Source organism: Zingiber officinale, chromosome 2B, assembly GCF_018446385.1.
Source record: "Zingiber officinale cultivar Zhangliang chromosome 2B, Zo_v1.1, whole genome shotgun sequence".
Taxonomy (NCBI): Eukaryota; Viridiplantae; Streptophyta; class Magnoliopsida; order Zingiberales; family Zingiberaceae; genus Zingiber; species Zingiber officinale.
Genome location: NC_055989.1, coordinates 21,764,723 through 21,791,078, shown reverse-complemented (window position 1 = coordinate 21,791,078; position 26,356 = coordinate 21,764,723). Strand labels below are relative to the sequence as shown.

At 36.2% G+C, this 26,356-nt stretch overlaps 1 protein-coding gene and 1 long non-coding RNA gene across 2 annotated transcripts; both read left to right on the top strand.

Annotated features, from left to right (window-relative positions):
- The first annotated feature begins 9,654 nt into the window (after positions 1 to 9,654).
- LOC122048197 (pentatricopeptide repeat-containing protein At3g49710-like) lies at positions 9,655 to 11,158 on the top strand. The gene is made up of 3 exons (XM_042609792.1): positions 9,655 to 9,777; positions 9,831 to 10,367; positions 11,111 to 11,158. The coding sequence occupies exons 1-3, from the start codon at positions 9,655 to 9,657 to the stop codon at positions 11,156 to 11,158; spliced, it is 708 nt and encodes a 235-aa protein (XP_042465726.1).
- A 2,620-nt stretch (positions 11,159 to 13,778) lies between these two features.
- On the top strand, positions 13,779 to 18,604 carry LOC122045480. Its single transcript, XR_006129995.1, has 2 exons — positions 13,779 to 14,136; positions 18,329 to 18,604. It is a non-coding gene; the product is annotated as an uncharacterized LOC122045480 (long non-coding RNA).
- Positions 18,605 to 26,356: the final 7,752 nt, after the last annotated feature.

The window sequence follows — 26,356 nt, the reverse complement described above, 5'->3', positions numbered from 1 at the left end:
GTGTTTGACGTCATGGTTATCTACAACATAAAAATACAGAAAAATAAATAAATATCATATTCTATTAATCATTTAATTAGACCTTTAACTAAATGATGCTCCCACTGAATTCTATAATTCATGTGGGACAAGATCCACATCATACTATGACTTGAGTTAGCTTTGGCTAAATCGCCCAAGACTTAGTATGATCGATAGGTAACTAATTTACCAATTACATCTATATGCAACTCTTGTTTATAGGATCAAGATCCGCATTTATATTAAAACTCGAGTTAGCTTTGGCTAATACGCCCAAGAGTTAATATAAACGTGATTTTGTCCTATCTACCAACAATTGGAAAATGTCTATAGTTAAACTCGATCCAATTGAGTTAACTAGTTACTCAATCTAATTGAATTGTACTCACCCATGCGTTGATAGGCGGGACCAAAATTGTCCCTCCGTACCCTACCAAGATAGTATGCGTTGCTCTGCTTTGGCAGATTTAACAACAACATGCGATCGAGGTAGTGATAGGTATTACGGCATGGTAGACATTACGAGTTGGCGCGATTTAGATCTAATCTAATCGATGATGTGCGCGATTTAGATCTAATCTAATCGTTAAGGGTGCATCTTGTACACAATCTAGATCTAATCTAACCGTTAAGGCACTAATTAATTACTTAATCTAGCATGCATCACATATACACACACAAGCAATTAATTAAATATTTTATGATAGTCATGGCCCAAAAGACCCAATTTGATTAGAAATATTGTGTTGTAATTCATAATACGGTCTGCGTGCCATTTTATGTGTTTGCGCGTGTTGTACTTAATTCACGGCATGCACGTCGTGCCTTTCTCTATTAATTCTTGTTGTAAATTAGTTTAGACTCGAATGTAACTCGAGTTTCACCATTGTAATGTACAAAATTGGAGCGGTGGAAGGTCCACTCGAGACGGAGTTACGAGGAGGGCGCAAGCAACACAAGGTGGTCAAAGGAAGGAACTTGATGAAACCTTTTCTCCAGTAGCGATGTTTAAGTCCAATCGGATCATGCTTGCTATTGCAACATACCATGACTATGAGATATGGCAGATGGATGTCAAAACCGCGTTTCTGAATGGAAACCTGCTTGAGGATGTGTACATGACACAACCTGAGGATTTTGTAGATCCACAACATACTGGCAGAGTATGCAAGCTGTATAGGTCCATTTATGGACTAAAGCAAGCTTCTCGGAGCTGGAATCTTTGATTCGATGATATAATCAAACAGTTTGGTTTCATCAAGAACGAAGATGAACCTTGTGTCTACAAGAAGGTTGTTGAGAGCACAGTTGTCTTCCTTATATTGTATGTGAATGACATACTACTCATTGGGAAAGACATCCCTTTGCTACAATCTGTCAAGACTTGGCTAGGGACTTATTTCTCAATGAAGGACTTAGGTGAAGCATCCCGCATTCTAGGCATACATATCTATAGAGATAGATCTAAGAGGGTGCTTGGCCTAAGTCAGAGTACATATATTGACAAGGTACTCCTATGGTTTGCCATGCAGAACTCCAAGAAGGGATTTCTGCCGATGTCACATGGCGTGAGTCTTTCGAAGACTCAAGGTCCCTCTTCTAGAGAGGAGAGAGACCGCATGGATCAGATCCCTTATGCCTCAGCCATAGGATCTATCATGTACGCCATGCTATGTACTCATCCTGATGTCTCGTATGCTTTGAGCATGACGAGCAGATACTAGTCAGATTTAGTTGAAAGTCACTAGATAGCAGTCAAAAATATTCTTAAGTACTTAAGAAGGACTAAAGAATATTTCTTAATATATGGAGGCGATGATGAGCTAGCTGTAAAGGGTTACAGTGATGCCAGCTTCCAGACCGACCAGGATGATTATCGATCGCAGTCAGGGTTCGTGTTTTGCATAAATGCTGGTGCTGTGAGCTGGAAGAGTTCGAAGCAGGACACAGTCGCTGATTCTACGACAGAGGCCGAGTATATTGCTACATCAGAAGCAGCAAAGGAGGCAGTTTGGATCCGCAAGTTCATCACTGAACTTGGGGTGGTTCCTAGCATCGCTGACCCTATTGAGCTCTATTGTGACAACAATAGAGCAATTGCGTAGGCTAAGGAACCTCGCTCACACCAGCGGACAAACACATACTACGGCGCTTCCATCTCATTCGAGAAATTATCGAGAGAGGAGATGTGAAGATTTACAGAGTACCCACAGAGGCTAACATTACAGATCCCTTGACCAAGGCTTTGGCACAGAGAAAGCATGATGGTCACACTAGGTCATTAGGCCTTAGAGCCTACATTGATTGACACTAGTGCTAGTGGGAGATTGTTAGTTTGAGCCATAGAGCCAATCATTTGATGATTGTTGTATGGACTCATTGTATCATATTCTTGTATATAAATAAAGGTATTTGTTTTGGTTATTATACTTACTTGTATTGGTGCCAAATAATTAAGTATAATATCATCCTTGAGTAGAGCGTTCTTACCTATATCAATCGGTTAGTTGAACCGATAGTGAGATGATATAGGGAACACTACTCTTAATCATTCCTAGTCGAGTATTAACATTCAGGGACAATGTTAATGCGATGAGACTAGCATGTAGGTCAACTAGATAACTTGATCTCACAAGTTATGGATATGGAGATATCAGGTTGACACATGGGTATGCATTAGAGAATGTATACTGAATGACCCGCCATGAGAAAGTATCATGGATCATTATCTGAGTGTCATATACTTTCTCATGTGGCTATTAGTATGACTACTAGTCCTGACCTGAAGTCACCATGGTTCCCTACATAAGGAGTTACGTACTTTGGCTTCGTCAAACGTCACCCGTATCTGGGTGGACTATAATGACGATTACTGGGTATGTAACAAATTATACGGAGGGATGTGAGTGATGTAGATGGGATCTATCCCTCCTATATGACGGGAGAGACATCGATATTCTTGATAGAGTGAGACCACTAAGTGCATGACCATGCCCAAATGAGTCAATATAAGATATTGAGCTCATTTGATCGAGTGAGTCTACTTGGAGTTCAAGATTTAGATTGATTAGAGGATGACATGGTCTATGCCTCATATTAATCAATCTAGATGTCTAGGATAGAAGGACACTTGTCATATATTGTGAGGAGTCACAATTAGTAGTCACAAGGTGATATTGGATCTCAACATTATTGTAACTTGGGTAGTAATGATGTGTTGCTAGATACCGCTCATTACTTATGCTTCTAAATGGGTTTAGGATCATTGCCAATGTTACAAGAACCTATAGGGTCACACACAAAGGGTAATTAGATGGAGATTAGGTTCATTTGATGAACCTAAAGAATTAGGTTCATGTGATGAACCAAATTGGATTAAGAGTAATCCAAATTAGGCTAATTGAGTTGGACTCAATTTGGTTCATGTGTTACGTGAGTCTAATTTGGACTTAGACTCATTTGATTAATTTAATTCAATGAATAGAGATTCATTAAATTAAAATTAACTTGAACCAATGGTTAGATTAGATCAACCAAGGGAGAGAAGTGGTCAAGTTTGACTTGACTTGAGAGGAAGATAAAGGGTCAAGTTTGACTTGACCATTTGCCACCTCATTGGTGAGTTGGCATTAAGTGGGCCAATGGTGATGCTCCACATCATCAAGGCTAGCACATGTATGTGCCACCTCATGAGGGAGATCAAGAGTTTTTGACTCTTGAAATTCCATGGAGTATATAAACCTTTTTCAAAGGTGGCCGACCACTTAAGTGGAGTTACAACCTTGAATTGATTTTTCATTCAAGTCATCTTCTTCCTCAAGCTCTTCTGTTCTCTCCCTCTCCTCCCTTGGCCGAACCCTAAAAGGTGCTAGCAGACCTTTTGTTTGGTCTCTCCATCTCTTGCTTGTATGGATACACATAGAGGAGTATCTACTTTGATACTCTCGAGATCCGGCGACGAACCATGGACGAGCGGGATTGCGAAGGGCTTCGCATCAAGGGTAAAACTCTTATCTTGTAGATCTAAAGTAGATCTAGTCTTTAGTAAACTCGTACATGAAATTTTGTTTATAAACTTCGCACGGATCCGGTGGCATGGGAGATTTGGGGTTTCCGCAACGCAAAAAGGCGGTTTTTGCGGCCCGAAAATCCCAACACCTGCCCTACTGACTATTGCTTTGTTAGATGGGAGCCATTGCCGCCAGCCCATAACCACCTGCTGCATCCCATATCACTATCGAAGAAGCTAAAGGGTAACAAATTTGTCTTACCTAAGCTTTGTTTGAATTAATTAACCAATCTTGTTAACGAGTGCAATATGAAATTTAGTTGTTCGATTGTGTTGATTAAATTCGCTAATAATGTTGGTGAGGTTGACGGGTGAAATTTCATTCAATTACTTATCCATGCCAACAGTAACAGTAAGGTTTGAATTGAATCGATGGTAAGTTTTGCTTGATTAATTAAACAATTAAATATGGTTAAGGAGTAGACTTAATTAAGTATAGATTTATAGAATGGTTGGATTGTTAGTTTATGGCTTGTTTGGATAATTGAAGCATGTTAAGAAGGGTTAACTAATTGGATTAATTCATAAGGAGATTAACCATGAAAGAAGTATTGGATCATTAAATGAAATTAAAAAATGGTATACTAATCAGATTAGGATCAAGTTTAGCTATTTGCTTTATGATAGAGCTTAGCTATAATATATATATTCTATGTTGCAGGATACTAATTTGAGACAAGCCTTACGACGCAAAGACATTCAGCACGATCTACATATCAAGTGGGTAGCTCCTGCTTGCCTTCTTTAGATTTTTGATCTTAGTGCAGGATTTTGTTAATTGCATTACTTGTGTAGTAGCTAATTTTACCTTGATATTTACTCTATGTTACTTCTTGAGCTTGACCTTTTATTACTTGATCTTATATTTTGATCTATTTTGATATCTATGCAGTCTCCTTTATTTTCGTGTATGTATTATTTGGATATGTATGATATTACTAGACCCTAGCATAGTTACTGATTGACACTCATGCATTTACATGACATTCTAGTTATACAATTAGGCTTGTACCTATAAGTATACTTATGTATACATACGCGAGTGTATATATTTCAACGAAACTATACCTACCTATATGTAATAGATATCATATGCTAGTAGAGGGGTAGAGTATTCCAGTAGGTTATCTCCTTTGGACCAACCCACATGAATACTTGATTACAAAGGCATTGGTTTACTGTATTCATGATGAAAGGGAGTTAGTTGAGATATTATTACTAGATGACTAGGATTCCCTTGATTGAGATTGTTACTATTGTACTTACTATTATGGTACTTTGACACATGTTATTAGACTTGTTACTTATTGCATGTCTATGCATTGAATTGATCATTAGATCAGTTAGCGATATTGAGCTATCGCATGTAGACTGTAGTGGTTATTTGGGCTTGTGACTATATGCTAGTGAGACCATACTATAGTGTAACTAGCAGAGTTTACTCTTGGAGGCGATTGTCACTGCTTACTTATTATTTTTGATTTGTATACTTACACTTCTTGTCTGTCCAAGGTACCATCTGTGGTAGAGAGTTCTCCCACAAACAATGACTATTTACATACCCTGACTGTCCACAGGATCATCTGTGGTAGAGCATTCTCCCATATACAGTAACTATTTACATACTCTGACTATCCACGGGATCATCCGTTGTAGAGCATTTTCCCATAGTCAGTGGCTAAGGAGCTAGATAGCTACCATCTTCCTGTCCGCCTATAGGACTATCCATGGTAGAGCATTCTCCCGTGGGTAGTGGCTAATTGTATATCCTGACTACTCACGAGACTCATTCGTGGTACGATGTTGTGCTAGTCAAAACTTGTTATATGTTGGTTATGCATTTGTTCCTGCAAGTTTAGATGTACAGTATATACTCTCGATTTATTGGTTACACCTAGTTGAGCAAGTTAGTGGAGTAGTATATTGTTGGTTATGCTTTTTGTTAGCAGACAATTATAGTCACACTCTTACTTTTGTAGTAAGTATTTTCCTGATATTGTATTTCCTTTTATCTCCTTACACTATATTAATCATACACTATCTATCTTATATTCACTAAATATTTTGTACTCACTGCCCCTTGCCTTTCTTTTTATTTCCAGGTTAGTAAGTAGAGGATGTGTCGTGTCACTAAGAGGTCCTGACTGCCAATCTCACATCACACTTGAGATCATATTTTCCACGTTATGCTTTGTTGCTTTGTAGTTGTATTTTGGTTTTATTCATGGATTTTAGTCTTTTGGTATATTTGTATTTATTGTATTAAGCCATACCAACACATAGTCACTTTTAATTTTCATGTTGTGAGTAGATTGTGTAACTCCCTCTATCTTCCACTGTGTTTATTTTCAACCATGTGAGTTGTAATTATTATACTTACAACTTTGTGATAATGTATCTATGTTTAATATATTGTCATAAGGGAGGAGATGTTGTCTATTTGTTGGGCAGTCATACTTCCGAGGCATGACACCGCCACACCCGTGGCCATGCCCATGGCAGACTCCGACAATAGTAGTCTCCGCCCCAGGCCCCGCCACCCCCATGGCCATGCCTGTGTCTGGCACCCAGGAAACATGGTATAGAAGCTATTTTTAGATTGAAAATTGGGGATCTTGTTTGGGAGTCATCCAAGGGCTCCTCAAAGACCTCAGAGAATGGATTCAAGGAGATTCGATGCCCCACACTCAGATTGGAGATTGGAGCATCTAGAGTCAACTCTTCGCAACAAGACTATGCTTTCTTCTTCATATTTTTGAATTTATAAACTTTACTTTATTGTAACTGATTTCATGATGAATTTTGATTATAATCGCATGATTATAGAGTAGTCTTTTTGACTCTAAGATTAGGGAGTAATGTCTTGGTGTGTAGATACTATTTTATTTATTCTATTGAGTTTGTATGTTTATTATTGGATGAAATATGTGTTTATGATCCAAGCCTGCTATGTACACATGATCTCGATATGAAAAGTATAAGATTTGTGTTCCATGAGGATTTGGGGATGAATTGAAAGGAAACCCTAATCCTTCGATCCGTAGAAACCTGAGAAGTAGAGAGTCGACTACGAAATTAGATCGATATGTCACGAGGAGCAATAGACTATCATAGAACTTAATGGATTTGTACCAATTCATTGCAATAAAGTAGGAGTAGGTATCTCAGGGGTTCTGGGATCACGTAACTAGCATCTCCTTAGGAAAGCAATCCCCAAGCTCTATTGTTCTAAAAGTAGACGATGAATTTGAACGGATACGTTAGTGTAGTCCTAAAAGTTCACATTGGATACATAAGATAGTCTACCTACCTAAATTATCATTGAGGATAGGAAACTAAACAATAGATTAAGTGTTTATATTCATTGAGGTGAAACTGAAATCTTGGAATAGCTTCTTCAATCAATTTGACTAAGATGACTCTTTTTTCTTTTCTCCTTCTCACTCAATTCTCTGATTTATCTCTACAGATTTATAGTTTTCTCACAAACCAAACCAAAGTTTTATCTAGACAATTACATTTGAATAGTAAACTAGTACTTGACCATCAATTCCTGTGGATTCAATCTTTGTATTACTTGACGACACATATCATGCATTTGCGATTTAGACCACATTAGTGACACACTCTACTTCCTTATTGGCTATGTACGTAGAGAGTTCTTCTTGTTTCGATGTCACAGGTCTCTCTCCCTCAATCCTTGAGGTTGAAGTTCTTCATCATGCTCTTCAGATGTTGAGCACCTCTCAATCTCCAAGTTCTCTTATTCTTGAGACAATAATCCTTCCTCCTCAGACTCATCTTCATTTTATGTCAAGGTTGGTGTTGTCTATTTATAAGTGTACAGAATAGTCGTTAAGTAATAAAATTATTGATCTTCAGGGACTAGTGGAAAGCACTAGGGATGTTTCAAAGAGAATTGTCTAGACTAATGAAAAACCATGGTTCAGAAACTAGAAGAAGAGTGGAAGCTAGAGAGAGCTAGAAAGAGAGAGGTCTGGTGGAAGAATTACTTAAGGAAGTTTGCCTTGGGAAGGAAGTTCTAGGATGTTGACTTCGTTATAATGCTCCTTAATATAATATAGATAGCCAAGTCCTTGTCCTCTAAGTTTATACCTCATAGGAAACCTAACTATTTATCAATACTACCCTATGATAGTCTCATCGGAGTATTTTTCCTATTTATATCCAATGCTATTAAGTGAGAAGGATAACATAGAAAGTCCAATTTAATGGTTATCCTATTGTTACCTAGGGACCCCGATCATACAATCTAAATTACACCAATCACTTCTTAGCACGAATTGGGGACCCTTTAACTACAAATTAGAGTCTTCCTTATATGGATTCGAACTTCATTTCATGGTAATCCACGAGATGCCTAGTTTAACGGTTACCCTCTGTATACGACTAATTTTACTCTTTCGGTCGTCCAATCACATGAGGTGGTGGAGACAACGACAAGATCAAAATATTTAGTGATCGAATTTATGATGACAAAGAGGAGAAAGACCCTAAAGAAGAGGATGAGAATGAAAGAGATGCTACTACTATCTTGGAGGAAGAAGAAGAATCTTCTCTTATCTCTAATGCTTTCCACTTGGTGGGGAGCGCATCCATTGAAGTCCCCATTTCCACTCCAAGTTACATATGGGAGGATCGACTGATCCCAATTGAGCTGATTGACTCTATGATGAAGATCATGATTGTGTTGGTTTTTAACTCAATGAAGTGAAGCAAACTGCAGGGCCTAATAATGTTAAAAGCAATATTGAGAGGGAATTAAATTCTTCTAAGGTACAAAGAACTAAACAATCAACTATGTCCTTAGATATATAATTGCAAAGTAGTCCAAAGGAGGATAGAATATTAATATCATTTGCAAAAATGGATGAAGGTATTGAAGATAATGAATATTCTATCACTCAAGGCTATTCTCTCTTCCGGTTCTTTCCCTACTATGGTTCCTTCTTCTCTTCTCGATGGTACGGGCTACAGTATCTACTTCATCAGCTTGCTCAAGTCCTATTCTTGGATGTTTCTTCTACTGCTAGCCGTTTAGTCAAACACTAAAGCAGCCTTCCAACTTGCTATAACACTCTCCTCCCCACCTTCACAACTGCCAAGGGTGGCGCCTACACTTGCGATGTCATCCGCTTTTTTTCTTGCATGTGCTACCTCGGCTCCAATGCCAATGGCTTCACCCTCTCCTCTATCATCTCATATGTCATCAATGTCATCGAGCAGTTCCACTCCCTCACCATCGCCTTAGGTCTGGACTCCTATGTCTCCATTAACAATGCCCTCATTAGTAGCTATAATAAAGCTGACTTTTTGGTCAAAGTCGAGCTAGTTTTTGATGAGATATTCTACAAAAGGGATGTTGTTTCTTGGAATTGCATGATCATTGTGTTTGGACAACACCAGTAGGGACTAAAAGTCCTTAACTTGTTTTAGGTAATGGTGAGAAAGGCTTCAAGATTGACATGTTCATGCTCGCCAACATGCTCATAATATTCATGGTCACGAAGGATTCAGCCGGCGATGCATAGTTCCATGTGTATATGACCAAGAATGATTTTGCAAGAAAATCTCAAGTTGATAATGGCTTGATTGACCTGTACTCAAAGGTTGGCTGGATAGTCAATGCGATAAAGGTCTTCAAGGAGGTTGATGATCCTGATTTGGTCATGTGGAACATGATTATTCAGGATACTTGCTCAATGATGAGTTCTCATAGGAAGGCCTTGAATGTTTCTGCGATACACAACGAGCTAGGGTTAAATTAGACAATTGCATCTTTCTATACACCATCATTGCATGCTTGAATTTTTCATCCCCATCCCAAGGGAAGCAAATGCATGGAAAAACCATTAAGATTGAGTCTCCAAGAAATCAAATCCCTGTTGATAATGCACTAGTTTCCATGTACGCGAAGTGTGGAAATCTCAAGGATGCGAATATGCTTTTTGAGATGATGCACCAACGCAACATGGTCTCATTCAATACTATGATCACCCCTTATGCTCAGCATGGATTTGGTTTGGAAGAATTGGAGCTATTTAAAGTGATTCTTGATATAGAAAATGAGCCCACAAACATCATGTTCATCTTGGTGTTGTCTACACGTTCTCGCACTAGGAAGGTTGATGAAGGATGGAAGTATTTTGATTCTATGAGGCAAAAGTATGATATTGAACTCGAAGAAGAACATTATTCATGCATGATTTATCTCTTGGCTTACAACGTGAAGTTTAAGAAGAGAGCTGAGACCATAGTTTGTAGAATCGTGATCCTATACAAAATCAATTTAGGGTCAGGATCGGATCGGTTGGGATCGAATTGTCGAATCATACAAACCTACCAAAAATCCTTTAAATCTTATCATACATGATTAATAATTATAAAAAAAATACCTAAAAAATTTATTTACATACAAATAGATAACTAATTTTGCATATATATGTAATCATTTGCACTCAACACCTCATATTACATTACTACATGTACAAATTTAAATTAACTAGTAATTTAACTACCATTCTCACACACAATAATAATAACACATTCAACCTCAAAAATATTTCCTTGATTTATAAGATGATCCAATTTAAAGGCCAACAAAGCACCTAACGTACATAACAGAAGCTATTGAATCCTTTGATTTAAATATGAATGCTGGAAATAATCTTCTAAATGCTGATTGATGACACACAATACTAGACAATAGGCATCCAAAAATTCATCATTTTAGGAAAAAGAAATGACAGAATAATATTGATTTAAAATTAACTCAAAAATAATTAAACATATGTTTAAATAATTTAAAACCCTAACAAGACAAAAAAAAAGATAATAAAAAACTTTAAAAGTTATTAAAGATTTCTAAACGAGCTTTGATTTGATATATTATAGGCCCCGTAGTTCAATCCGAGTCAAAAGTTATGACCTCTCAAAACTTCCACCGATCCTGCTCTAATTCTACTCTGATCCTGTTATGATCCTACCGATTCTGTTCAGATCATACAAATCCTGCAACGATCCTACTACAAAATCGATTCTGCATGATCCTGGATCGATTTATGCTTCTGGATTGTAGGATTGTACAATCCTACGATCCAAGATCGCAGGATCATACAATCCTACAATCCAAGATCACAATTTTACAAACATGGGTTGTGACCATCTTACTCCTTATCAAGCACCGATTTGGAAGACAAAAATCAAATAAAGCAACTCTAACACACATCTATCGTCAACAAATAAATATTGTCGATTTAGTGCTAGAGGATCTTCCTCTTGGGCTACCACCTGATACTATTTTAAACTCGAGGATGAGTTTTTTCAACCTGGGACATCTGATGCAGGAGCATCCAATATTAGATCAATTTATGTTCTCCGATAAGGCTACGATGTAAGAGTGGATCTAAAGTATTCAGATTTACATCTTTTGAATTTTTTTAATTAGTTATCTGTTAATTAAGTTTAGTTTATTTTTTCTTAATTATATTTAATTTTTGTCCTAAATCTTAGAGAACTAAGTCATGTTAGTTAATTTATCCTAAATTATAGGGAATAAGTCTAGTTGATTATTTTTTATGTTTAGATTTTTTTTAGGATTTTGAGAGCTATATAAATCTATACTTAGATGATGTTTAGGACAAGTTATTTTGATATTGAATCAATTGGTTTCACTCAAGACATGTTACGGTTACATCTCTTTTTCTTTGCACTTTTGCTTTCATAATAAGTTTAAGCCTGATTTAGGCTATTCCTTTTTTTGTGTTACTTATCTCTTATTTTCTTATTAATCCCTTTGTAACTTCATGCCCTAGAATAATATATATATTATGCTCGGTGTCAGTTTTCTATTGCATCCTCGAGAAAAAGCATTTTATCATTTGGTCAAATTAGGTCCACCTTCTCCACAAAAACTCTATCCAATCATACTTTCCAACAAGATCCACCAAGAGGAATGTGAAACGAGAGAGGGAGGAGGTGAATCTCATATTTTAAAACTTTTCTTTTCTCTTCATAAGTCAAATCATAGTTGTAGTGAAATTAATAAAGACAAAAACACACAAAGACACAATCATTGTTTACTTAGTTCACAGTCTAGCGACTACTACTCCAAGGTCCGCCATCTTTGATCGCTTTATGAATGAGCAATCCACTAAAGTTTTCATCTCCAAAAACTTTTAGAGAAAGAGGAAAACTCATACAAAATATGAAGAGAGTAGTAACACAATACCACCTCTTTAATTTGAATGCATGTAAATAAAGAAGTTACCAACTACTTAATGGAATTGATACTATAACAAATTTGACTTTTTGCAAGGTACAATTATTCTAAACTGCAAGTTATTGAAAATCATAAGACATCACCAGTACATGCCAACAAGCTATGGTTAACTCAATTTACAGTGTGTGGTTGCACGCTGTGGTTAACAACATCAGTAGCTCGTGGTTCGTACTACGGTTAACAACATCTACAACTCACTGTGCGCACTACGTTAACAACATATGTAGCTTGCAGTGCACACTACAGTTAACTGCATCTGTAGCTCATTATGTGTGTTGCGATTAACATTTTTCATAGCTCATAGTGCGTGCTATAGTTAACAATATCTACAGCTCACGGTGGGCATTACGATTAACAATATCCCTAGCTCGCGGTACACGATGCAATTAGAATGTAATGTCAACCACATACAATTATCAGCACCACACAATTATAATATCATATATAGATATCACACATTTATAATACCACATACAGATATCTACACAATCATAATACTACATACATTACTGCACATAATTATAATATTAGATACACAATTGTAAAATCAAAACTCAAACAATTACAATACCATATATAATCATCAACATCGTACTTAAACAAAACAATAAGTCTCCTAATAAGAAAAAACAATCCAAACTACTAACATGATTTTTTTCATACAAAAAGTATATGATTTTAAAATTAGTAGAATCTATATCAGTCACACAAAACTATAAACTTTGATAACCAAGTGATTGTGCTTTTATTGCATCCTCAAGACAAAATATTTCATCATTTGATCGAATTAGGTCCATCTTATCCACTAAAACTCTATCAATCCATACTTTCCAACAATATTCACCAAGAAGAATGTGATACATTTTTCCTTTTGGATCTGTGGATGTAATTCGACCTTCTACAACTTCATTAACATACCAATGAACAACTTACATTTAGTATAATCACTAATATCTCTATGACTCACATTCTTTAATTTTGACTCTATGACAATAAAAAATTATTAATTCTACCATGAATATTTTTATTACAAATATATAATTTAGAAAACACACAATTTCAAGGTAGTTACCTGAGTTGTAACTAGATGTTAGTTAACATTACCAACATTGCCATTTTTTTACCAATAATATCACTATTGCCAGATACGATAATTAAGTAATAAGTGTTATTTAAGAAATAAACTTAGAATATTTTATGAAAATTTTTTTAGAATTTAAACGAAGTTTATATAACACATTTTAAGGGGATGAATTTATTGGATTAGGAAAAAATTTGTTTGGAATATCACCCAAAAAGGAGTTGATCATTTTGATTAACATAATGTTGGAATTATTTAACCTAAGTTATTATATATAAAACCTAAACTCTCCTCTCTTCATTCCCGGATTTTCCCTCTTCCTCGAATCTGCCTCCCCTCTTGCCCTTAGAGTTGGCTGCGCCCACTTCTCCTACAGTTTCTGTTCCAGATGGAGGAATAGGGTTGGCTGCGGAGGATCATCTCTGAAGAGCTCATATTTAGCCGGAGAACTAACCTACTACACTCCCTCACACTCAGCCATCGTCGGACTCCGCATAACACTGTTGTCCTTTTTCCTCGCGGCCACGGTTGGCCGGTTGGTTCGCCGATAGCCCAAAGGCCGGAACCTACAGCTGACTCTCTCCAGTGGCTGCCACTTCCTTCACCCATGACTGGATGCTACCATGAGCCATTGCCGGAATAGCCAAGTGCCACCAGATTTAGGTAACAAACCTTTCCAAAACAGATTATCAATTTGATAAATCTAAGCTCAGTTGGTAAAATTCTGATTGGTTAGGATTACATGAATCATCTTGGAAAAATCTTTGTTAATCAAGGTTATAATTAAGTAGATATGAAGAAGGGAAAAAGGATAGCAGTGAGTTGAATTGGGGTTAATTAATTGAATTGATGATTTGAATCAATTAGGGTTTTCCTAATAGTGAAGGATTTGGCTTAGCTATTTCGTCCATGATAGAACTTAGCTATGATTTGTATTCTATGATAAATGTTACTGATATGAGACGAGCACTCTGATGCGAGGATAGTTTCAGCAACTATCTATATTTAAGGTGGGTATTTTCTTCCCTTGCTTTCATAGTTCATTAACCTTAGTGCATGACTTGTTATTCTTGTTGATAATTATATTTACCTTGACTCTATTCGCTTTTGCTTCTTGAGCTTGAACTTGTATATTGATCTTATTTGATATCCATGCAGTCTCATTGTTATCCATGCTATTTATGACCATTTATGGTCATGTTATTATGCTAGCAACACTATACCGTAGCATAGCCGTAGAATATTGAATTACGTTATCAGCTTGATATTTATTCATGCTTGTGTAACCATACCGTATTGTAGGATATCGAATACCCTACTAGGCTTTGATTGTTATTTAGGCTCATTCCTAAATGCTAGTGAGGTTAGACTTACATTGATATATCTTGTCGACCATTGTCTCCCATTCGTGTTTGAGAGAGTCATTAGTGATCATGATACATATGACTTGCCCATGAGCCATTTGCGATAGCGAGTTTGCGTGTAGTATGTAACTAGATAGCTACGTGTATACCTAGTCTACCCATGAGATCATTCCTGGTAGCGAGTTCACCCATAGATAGTGACTATTTGCTTACCCTATCTGCCATAGGACCATCCATGGTAGAGCATTCTCCTGGAGTAAGTACTTGTTATATATTGGTCATGTATTTATTCATGCTGGTGGGGATGTATTATAGGTACTCCCGATTTATTGGTTAGATTTAATTGAGCAGGTTAGTGGGTGTTATGTTATTGATTATGTTGTTGATTACCAAATTATTATTTTGGTGCTCCTACCTTTGAAGTAAGTATTTTAACTGAGATTGTATTCTTTAATCTCCTTATAGTAGTATTATACACTATCTGTCTTATACCCACTGAGTTATTTTTTAGTCACTACCCCTTGCTTTCCCTTTATTTCTAGGTTAGCAAGTAGAGGGTGTGTCATGTCGCTCAGAGGTCCTGGCTGCCAGCCCCACATCACATTCGAGATTATGTTTTCTATGTTATGTTTTGCTGTTTTGTATTTACATTTGGTTTGGTTCTGGTTCGTGGATTTTAGTCTTGTGGTGTATCTGTATTTGGTTGTGATATTCGTTGTGTTAAGCTATGTAGACACGCAGTCCATTTATGTTTTCTATGTTATGTGGGATTGTGTAAATCCTTCTATTGCATAGTTAGTTATCTTTATCTTCTGTTGTATTTATTTCTAGCTTTGTGGGCTATATCATGTTGTATCGTATATTGTCACTAGAGGGTATCGTCCGTTCTGTTAGACAAGTATACCTCCGGGCGTGACAATTTTATTGGTATCAGAGTCATAGTTTGTGAAGCCTATTTTTATGTTTTAGATTTCTTGATTTGCTTTCTCGATGTGACTTTTGAGTTTTGAGACTCAGCAGCGATAGGACATTTCCGAGCTATAGGAAGTAAGGTATATCTCTAGTATTGTTATATCTTTTGGATTCACTACTTTGTTTATTTTATGGAAGCGACCTGTTAACCCTGCGGGACCTGACCCTAATATAGAGAATGCAGATTCTTCTAAGCACTAATTGATACCAAGTCAGAAAGCAAGGACCTACACAGTCAACCATTATTGGAGGTCACATATTACAGTCTCATGGAAATACCACCAACCGTACCAACTCCTATTACTAGTAGTTGGTTAAAGGATAGAGCCCGCATATTATTGTTGGCTCAGTTAGTAAAGGATCGATTTACTCTGTTTCATAGAAATTCCGATCCTTGGGTTGCTTGTACCTGGTTAGATAACCTGCCGGGTATATTTGAGTACAAGACTTGCACGGATATAGAGTTTGCTAAATTAGCTGCATATCATCTACGGGATCAGACGAGCATCACTTGTTGATGATTTCAAGATGCGTTAGAGGGATAGTACTTCTCTACCTCCTGTTCTATAACTCATTGTTAGAGGTTCCTGATATAGGTCCTGGTGAGGCCGGCTAGAGGGGGGTGAATAGCTTGAAATGAAAATAATCCCTTTCTCATTCTTTCAACTTAGATTAGTAACATAATTATAATAAATTAATTAAAAAATTAATAAAATAAAAGAGATAGAAGAATTACTTGGTTACAACCTAGGTGGTTGTTAATCCAAGGCAGATGAAAGCATTTAAAAATCTCCTTCATTGAAGGTGGAGAAGTCTCTTACACTCTTTGAACGCTCAGAAATAAACTAAGAATTGATTACAGAAGTTGTTGATTAATTCCTACCTCCAGGAGTCTTTTTATAGCTCTTGGAAAATCCTATCTGTGGGTAGAAGGCGCCTTCAAGAGGACTCAAGGCGCCTTCGAGTGGAAAACTTTATCCGCCGAAGATAAGGTTTTATCTTCGGCTAACGGTTAGGGAAGGCGCCTTCAACTGATTGGAAGGCGCCTTCAGCACTGTTCATGGAAGACGCCTTTTAAGCCATTGAAGGCGCCTTCCCTACAGCAGATCAACTCCTTAGCTGATCTTTATCCTCGAGCAATCTTCCTCTCCGGCTTCTCGTCCCTTGGAAACGTCGCACGCTTCCTTCTCGTCCGCCAGCATACTCTTCCACAGCACCTCCGAGCCAGTTGACTTTTTCCCGTGTCATCCTTCTCGCTAGCTGCGTCTTTCGCTCAAATTCTCGTGCTCCTAAGTTCCTGCACACTTAGACACAAGGATCAAATACAACATGACTTAACTTGACTTGGTTGATCACATCAAAATTACTACAGGGTAGTTATACTTGAACCTTAAATAGAGCAACTATAGTGTAATGGTTTGTAAAGCGATAGTTAGTTGACTTGTGTATGGTTTGCAACAGCTTTGTGGTTGCTGTTGTTGTCATGTTCCTTTTGGTGCCTGCGTTTGCTTTTCTTGTTTTGATTGAGATCGGCGTTTGCAATAACAGGGGAGGAGAATGAGAAATAGGGGAATAATATGGTGATGATTAGTGAACTGAGATGATGTGTTCGTTTGGTGGTGGAAGAGTTTGTATGGTATTGGTTTCTATACTAGTAGAGGAGTGGTGACCAGTGGGAGAAATATATGGATAGACACTTTATGTAAGAAAGTTGACCCATGTTTAATTTGATCAATAATGGTCGATTTAATGATTCAGAGTGGAGAACAGAAAGAAATATAATGATATTGAGCTTTGATAATTTTTTAAAATGATATATTTCGACTATTTTACCTAATATGGTACAAGATCTAAAACCTACTCGGCATTGACACCATGCATTGAAACATCGGTACAATACCGAATCATTATGGTTCTAGTCAAATATCGGAACTTTGGCACAACTCGAGATTTTTAACCTTGAAGTGACAAAACATGATTCTATAATATATCATTAATCATGGTATATCCATTTGTGCAATGCCAATGCTTGAAATATTATGAAAAAGATCAAAAAGTAATTCAATTTTATAGATGTAATCAAGTTCCAAGCAAGAACTTAGATATTAAAATTTTTAATTTGCTTTTCTCGCAATATACTTCATGAAGAAACTAGTATTGCAAGAAGAAATTTTGATAGGTATTAGGTTCTAATTAAACTAAAAAACCACGCTTCTAGATTCTACTAACAATAGAATTAATCCGAGAACAAATAAGCTCCAACATCAATAGTAATTGTTTGTTTGCACTCTTGAGTGACTATGCGGTAATTATGCTTTCTCTTCAACACTTCCAGGCCATGTTTTAATTAAAGTAAAGCAATCAATTTTTTGTATCTGTTCCATAATTAAAGCAATTTGAAAACTCTAGATGGCAAACAAACTTAGAGCGCAATTTAGAAACTTACGTTCTGTTTAATGTTTCCAATTTTTATTTGTTAATTATCAATTGTTTATTGCTGATCTTGTGCTATTTTGAAGATATGACACTAACAAACAAATCAAAGATAATTGATGTCATATGGGAACATTGCAAGAAAGTTCTAATGCAATGAGCTTGGAGTCCAAGTCTATGGAATTTAATATTGGTCTGTGTTATCAAAATGAAAAATTATCATGTCGGAACAAGAAATAAAGTTGCAGCTTGTCAAATTTCAGATATCAGAAGTTAATTTTTGAAGATTCTCCATGATGTATATATATATTATGATGTTGTGAGGGAATGATTGAATGAACAAGAAAAGTCTTTATCTCAAATATATGCTGGGTATCTGTGGTTATGCTTTACCATTCAATTTGATAAAGAACATGTTGTTTATGGAAATGTAGAAATTAGTGGGAGAATACAGTCATGGTTGGTTTGGAGCTTCCTTTGTACGAAGCACAAGTTACTTTTTAGAGAAATAGAAAGATCTTGTTCTTTAAAAGAAGAATACAGAAAGGCATGATATGCTATAAGTATGACAGATGAATCCGTAATAGAGGTTGTTCTTTTGCATTTTTTTTATTGCAAATAGTTCAAGTGTTATTTTTTTTTTCTTTTTTTGTGATCTATAGATGCATCAGATGCAATCAAAGATGTAAAGTAGATTTTTCAATTACTTCATAAATTGATTGAAAGATTGGTGAAAAAATCATTGTTCAGATTGTGTCAGAAGGTGCATCTTATCCTGTAGCTGTTTGAAAGACTTTGAAAAAGAAAAAAAAATGTTGGCCAGTGTATTATACTACACATTGCTTACAGATATTTAGTTATCTTCTTTTCTTTTATGATATCATTTTGAAGGCCAAGTGAATTTCTGTGTTTATTTATCTTATACATTGGTCCTCAATTTGTATTAAGAGATTTTATTAGGGTGATAAGGTAACAAGATCTGTTATGATTACATTTGCCACATCATTCCATACATTGAATGACATATAAAAAAAAAAACACTCTTAGGTTAAGGCTTGTAGATCAAACATTGGTTAAATTTTCTCTTGCAAACCCACTTGAAGAAAAGAGTGCAAGATATTGTCTTGAGTGATTTGATTTGAAATCAATGAAGTTCTATTTGTGTTGCCCACTTATAAAATGCTTCAACTTTTGGACGATGATACTCAATTAACTATGGTGTTTATCTATATGGTAAAGGGTGATTCGTTTGTCTCTAGTATCTTTGTTAATTCATTTTTAGATCAATATGGAGGAGGTAAATCATCGATAGCTACTAACTATTAAGGCAAATGGTCAATATATAAAAGAATATATATTCAAACTATGATATTTATCTATGAAGCAATAGATAGAGATAAAAAAAAGTAAATTAAATAAAAGTTCAAAGGCATTGAGGTTTGATATTGATGTATTTGGGAGATTAAGAATACACGTGGATGATGCGGACTGAGGTGATCCATTCTCAAGTTGCTTCCCACTGAAATAATAAAATCATATAAACAAAATATCAAATGAATAGAATGGAAATACAACGAAATAAAATCCAAACCAAGAATTAGCATGCTGTGGATATCTGAGCAACTCATGTACGAGTTGAAAGCCGAAACTAGCTGCAATAACATGAAAGTGTATATGGCTTGCTACAGAGCTTGGGCTATTTGCTCTTTATTAGGCTAATTCACTAATGTACCAGTATGAACCAGTTGGGGTGAAATGGTAACAGTTAAGATGAAATGGATTGAGTGGCAGTTTAGATGAAACATAAGCAGTTTGCATGAAATGACAATTTAGATATTAAATCTGAAAGATTCTCCAAATAATAAGCGATTAAAAGTATCATAGAGTTGGTGCTTGAATGAATGGGAATTAATGAGAAGGAAGCCTTTTGTGAGCTTAAACTATTTGTTTTTTTAAAATGTTGTTAATCAGACTAGCATAGGCAAGTTGAGGCCAAAGGAATTCTAGATGTGATGAATGGTAGTACTTTGTTTCTTTCAAATTGGGCTAATTTTGTTGGAACGAGTGAACCGACTAGAGGGGGGTGAATAGGTAATCTGAAAATCAAGTTAGAAATTCTCTTGCCTCTATCCTAGTAAGGGCACATTATTAAATGAAATAAAAGAAATTCATAAAATAATAAGGGACTAAGAAAGAGACACAGAAGCTATACTTAGTTATAACTTAGGTGATTGTCAATCAAGACAGTTGAATCTCACTAGCAAAAACTCCTTCGACTAAATTGAAGGCGGAGAAGGCCCTTATAGTCGTTAAGAGTTTAAGAAAAGAATGTAGAAAATGAGTACAAAGTGTGTTGTTGAACTCCTAACTCCAGGGTACTATTTATAGTGTTATGGGAAAAGTTACCGTTGCAACATAGCATTGGAGGTGCCTCCAAAGCCATCTAGGGTGCCTCCAAGTGGATAAAACGTTATCCTCGTCACAATGGTAGCCTAACGACTACTGATTATTGGAGGCGCTCCGGCTAATGTTCATTTGAGGCGCCTTCAGTCTATCGAAGGTGCCTCTAGTCCTTGTTGTGGCAGAACTTGTTGGTGTTGGATCATGATAGACAAGAGAGGGTGTTGATAGACGAGAGGGGAGGGGGGGGGGGGGTGAATTTCATTCGTTAAAATTTTTTTCTTTATCGTTAACATAAAATTAAATCAGATTAAGAATTGCAGCGGAGATAAAAAGAAAGTAAAACTAAAGACTAGGTTATTTTTACTTGGTTTGAAGATCAGTTGACTCCTACTACAAGGTCCGCGATCCTTAACTTTTTCCATTGGGCAATACTAATATTAGTTCTTCCAAAGAAGTAAGATCATGCAAGTATGATATGATGATAGTAACAGTCCTACTATCTTTAAAGAATAAGTACATGATAAAATTAAAGTTATCAACAACAATTAAGTAGAGATGTAGCACACTTGTTGGAGAACTTCTCAGAGCAGAGTTGTTCTCGAGGGCTTCTTTTATTGGTAGCATTCGGTGGATTGAAAAATCGTTCGTTTGACTGATTCTTTTATTGGTCGACTAAACCCCATGTCTTCCTTTGTGTTGATTCGAATCGGCTGATCCCGTGATTTTTGCTGTTCGATCAACTGATCAAGACTATCGGTCGATCGAACCCTTGAATTACCATTCCAGCGAAAATTCGATATGATTATATGTAACTTCCATCTTGGGTTGAGTTGACTAATCCCCATTATCTGTCGACTGATCCACATGTTTACCAAGTTCGCGAGTTTTGTCATTTCTGCTTGATCGGTCGATCAATCTGCATGTTTGCCAAGTTTGTAAATTTTTCCATTTCTATTTGATTGGTCAACCGATCTTATGGTTCGGTCGATCGAACCTTGATCAACCTGAAATTCAGTTTTATCTATAAAATGGAGTTAGCACAAATATAATAATAATCCTACAAAATAGAGTTAGACAAATATGCATGAATCAAATAGTACGGACTGTCCTGATCTCAACTTAGAAACCTCCGTCAGGTTCTCTAGTTGGATCAATGCCTAAGGTTTATCCCTACCTGGGCACTACCTCACCACACTCCCTCTAAGAGTTTACCTCAACTTACCTGCCAAATATCTGGTCCTACAGAGCTGTTTAAACTTTCTTTGATCAATTTTTGATCGCCTGATCCATTAAAACTTTTCCTGCAATAATAAATTAGTACAACAGTAAATAATAGTAATACAAAATAGTGTTGGTAAAACTATACTTAGGTTTACTAAAATCTGCTAGTTCGGTCGATCGTGTATGGTCGATCGGAAACTATTTGGTCACATATGTTTAGAGTTCACTCCTCCAAGGCTTCTCACTATCTAGGATTACCTTTCCCTAGGATTCCATTGCTTGACTTCACTCATTAGGGCTTTCACCACCTAGCTTCACTTAGTAGAACTTTTAATTAGAGTTCACTTCTCCAAGACCTAGGGTTACCTACTCCTAGGTACATAGGGTTACCTCCTCCTAGAGTTTTCCTCTTGCCAAGCATCATGCTATTTTGATCTGCTTGAACTTGCTAGTCACTTGGTAGATTACTCACCACTTGCAGACACTTGGTAGACTACTCACCACTTGCAATCACTCGGTAGACTACTCTCCACTTTCCAGTCATTTGGTCAATCTTGACCTGACTAGATTTCTCACTTAACTAGGTTAAACTTAACCAAACTCCATTAAACATATTTGTTAAACAATAAAACCCTGAAGGTAGATTGCATGAATAGAACTCAATTGAACGTCTGAGGCACCTCTAGTCCATTAGAGGTGCTTCCAGTACTGTTCATCTGAATGGTCAATTTCATCATTGAGCATTTTTTTCCTCGCGCTCGCTTGGGTGATGCTTCAATCATCCAAAGTTAAGCTCATCCGAACTCAACTCCAGCCTTCTCCTCGATCATACTTCCTCCTTGGTTTCTCGTCCCTCAAATGTGTCGTACGCATTCTTCTCGCTCCACCGGTGTACTCTTTCGCAGCTCCTCGTCCTTCGGATATACCAAGTCCATCGAATCACTTCTCGTGTCATCCTTCTCACTTACTATGTCTTCTGCTCAACTTCTTGTGTTTCTAAGTCCTTGAACACTCAGACATAAGGTATCAAATAGATAGGATCTACCTTAACTTGACTGATCACATCAAAACTAATTTAGGGTGCTTACAATCTCCCTCTTTTTGATGTGAATTAACTCAAGTTAAAGTTAGGGTAAATAAAAAATAATTTATAAAAAAAACAATCATAACATTCAACATTAAATATTGTAATTAAGTACCAATATCAAATTTTGTAACTAAGTAAAAAAAAAAAGAAGGAAATTGCAAACTCCTCTTAACTTAACCCCTATAAATTTTCCTTTGATTACATCAAAAATAAGGGAAAATAAGATAGAAAATCTTTAAAAAAATTTTAGGGGTTGTAAACAAATTATTCAAGATTGTGTCTTTTTATCGAAATTACTCTGAAACGAAAATAATTTTTAAGAAATAAATCTTATTTTTAGTAAAAATAATCTGAAAATTATTTTTAAGTTTTGAAAATTTATTAAAATTATTTTTCTTTCAATGCAGTTAATAATTCAATAAAAATAAATTCAAGTATGCATATAAAATTTATTTCTAGCAATTTAAATTATTAAAAAAATCTAATGAGTCAAAATATATTTAGGTACCCAAAATAAATTCTTATCTACTGAATTTATCAAATATTTTTGAGGAATATAATTTTTTGATATTTTTATAATTTAGCCCCTATAGTTTCTAATATACTAATTAAGTTCTCCATAATATCTAAAATTTCTTTTTGGAGCGTATGAATTTAAACAAATAAAATCATTTCCTAATTTCAATGTTTCTATTTGTTCATTTAATTTTACATTTTCAACCTTTATTTTATCAAAATCTTCTTATAGGGCATGTATAATTTTTCTTTGCATTTGTATATTTGATCCTAGTTTTACATAAAGTTCTGCTTAACATTTTAATCGTATCATACAATTGGTCAGAAGATAAGAGTTGTATCTTACTTACCGTGTCAGACTCATAGGTAGGTGCTCTCCCTTCATCGTTGCTTTCTTTCGAGGTGGCTTCATCGTCTTCTTCTCGGTGGCTAGCCATTAGTGCTAGTCCGACGTATTATTCCATCTTAGTCTTAGATGACAATGACTTGCTCCACGTCACTTGTAGATTCTTTTGTTTTGACTTTCTTGACCCTTATTTCTTTTCTTTTCCTTTGCTTTTTAATCTTGGGCATTTGTCTTTTATATGTCCTTCTTCTTGGCAGTTGTAGCATCGAATCTTCCTTTTCCTTTGAAGTAGCTTTGTTGTCTTTTTCTTATCGAAGTTGTTAGTTTTCAAAAACTTTCTTACTATAAAAGTTTCTATGTCTTTATCAGGAGATGACTCCAATTCTAGTTCATTCTTTTTGGCTTGTAGTGCTATGTTGTTATTTGATTTTTATGAATCTTTAAACCCTACACATCGAGATTTGTGTAAATTCTAAAGTCGAAAACAACTCTTCTAAAGTACTTACCTCTAAGTCCTTTGAGAAGTAATAAGAATCTACTATTGATGTCCACTCTTGGGTTCTTGGAAAGACATTGAGTGCATGTTAGAGAGAATCCCGATTTGACACTAATTCTTCGAGGTTGGTCATTCCACAATCAGTTCTTTGATCTTTGCATACAGTTGAGCCACTTTTTCTCCCTTTTCCATCCGAAGGTTCGTCATTTGATTTTGGAGTAGATTCCATCTTACTAGTTTAGCCTCCGAGGTCCCTTCGTACAACCCCAAGAACTTCTCCCAAAGTTCTTTGGCTGAGTTGTAGGCGCTAATTCAGTTGATTTCTTGAGCTGGTAGTACACTCATAAGATGAAACTCTGCTTTGTTGTTGGCTACAGAGTTGGTCTGCTGCTTCTTGTTCCATTGGAGTTCTTTTTTTTCTTCTCCGTTCTCATCCCTGGGTACTTCAAAACCATATTCGATTGTAAGGAAAATATCGAAATTAGTTTGAAAGAATAACTATATACGACACTTCCATAGCTTGAATTCTCCCTCAAACTTCTTGGAAGAATGCTCGATCTAGCCATCTTCTTGTTGCTTTAGTTGACGATTAGCCCATATAAAGTGTTTGGGCTATGATACCACTTGTTGGAATGGGTGGATCGGCTAGAGGGGTGAATTGATGATCTGGAAATCAAGTTAGAAATTATCTTGCTTCTATCTTAGCAAGGACACACTATTAAATGAAATAAAATAAATGCATAAAATAATAAGGGACTAAGTAAGAGACACAAAAATTTTACTTGGTTAAAACCTATGTCGTTGTCAATCTAAGACAGTTGAAGCCCACTAGCAAAAACTCTTTCTTCGACTAAGTCGAAGGTAGAGAGGCCCTTTACAGTAGTTAAGAGTTCAAGAAAAGAATGTAGAAAATAAGTACAGAGTGTGTTGTTGAACTCCTAGCTCTAGGAGCCTCCAAAGCCATATAGGGTGTATACAAGTGGATATAACATTATCCTCATTACAACGGTAGTCTAATATCTACTATTTATTTGAGGCACCTCCGATCATCTGGAGCCACCTTCGATCATCTGGAGTCGCCTCCGATCATCTAGAGGTGCATCGACTACTACTCATCGAAGGCACCTTCAGTCTATCGGAGGCGCCTCCCATCCTTTTTATGGTAAAACTTAGTAGAACATCCAAGGCACCTCTAGTCCATCCGAGGCGCCTCGAGCACTGTTCATCTGAATGGTCAATTTCAAAATTGACCATTCTTTTCCTCTCACTCGCTTAGGTGATGCTTTGGTCATCTAAAGTTGAGCTCACCCAAACCCAACTCAGACCTTCTCTTCGAACAGACTTCCTCCTCGGCTTCTCATCCCTCGGATGCGTCGTACGTGTCCTTCTCGCTCCACTAGTGTACTCTTCCGTAGCTCCTTATCCTTCGAATGCATCGAGCCTGTCAACTCGCTTCCTTGTGTCATTCTTCTTGCTCGCTACTTCTTCCGCTGGACTTCTTGTATTCCGAAGTCCCTGCACACTTAAATACAAGACATCAAATACAGATGGCGTACCTTAATCTGATTGATTATATCAAAACTAACCTGTGATACTTACAAACTTCATTTACATTGCCATCATCCAATTTAGATCAGGTAATGCTTCATCTCTAGATTTGGATTTGGATTTGATTTTGGATATTAGGGCTATTTGACTTATGTTTCTGATTGAGTTTGAACTCTTAAATATGGATCTCCTAAAACTTGTTCAATTGGATGGATTGAATTTGTTCTTAATGTTCTTGTGTTAAGTTCTTCTTCTTGTTCATTTCATCCTTCTTCTTCTTGTTCATTGAACGACCTTTGAACTTTCTAAAATTTGTCTGATTTTATTGATTATTTAAACATCAGTAGACTGATATCAATTATGACATTAGTCAACTGATATCAACTATTAGTTTATTGATGTCATCAGTCGAGTCAAACGGTTGAATTGACTTACTTCTATTTCATTTATGAAGCTATCAGTCAATTGATTGAACACATTAGTCGATTGATGTTGGA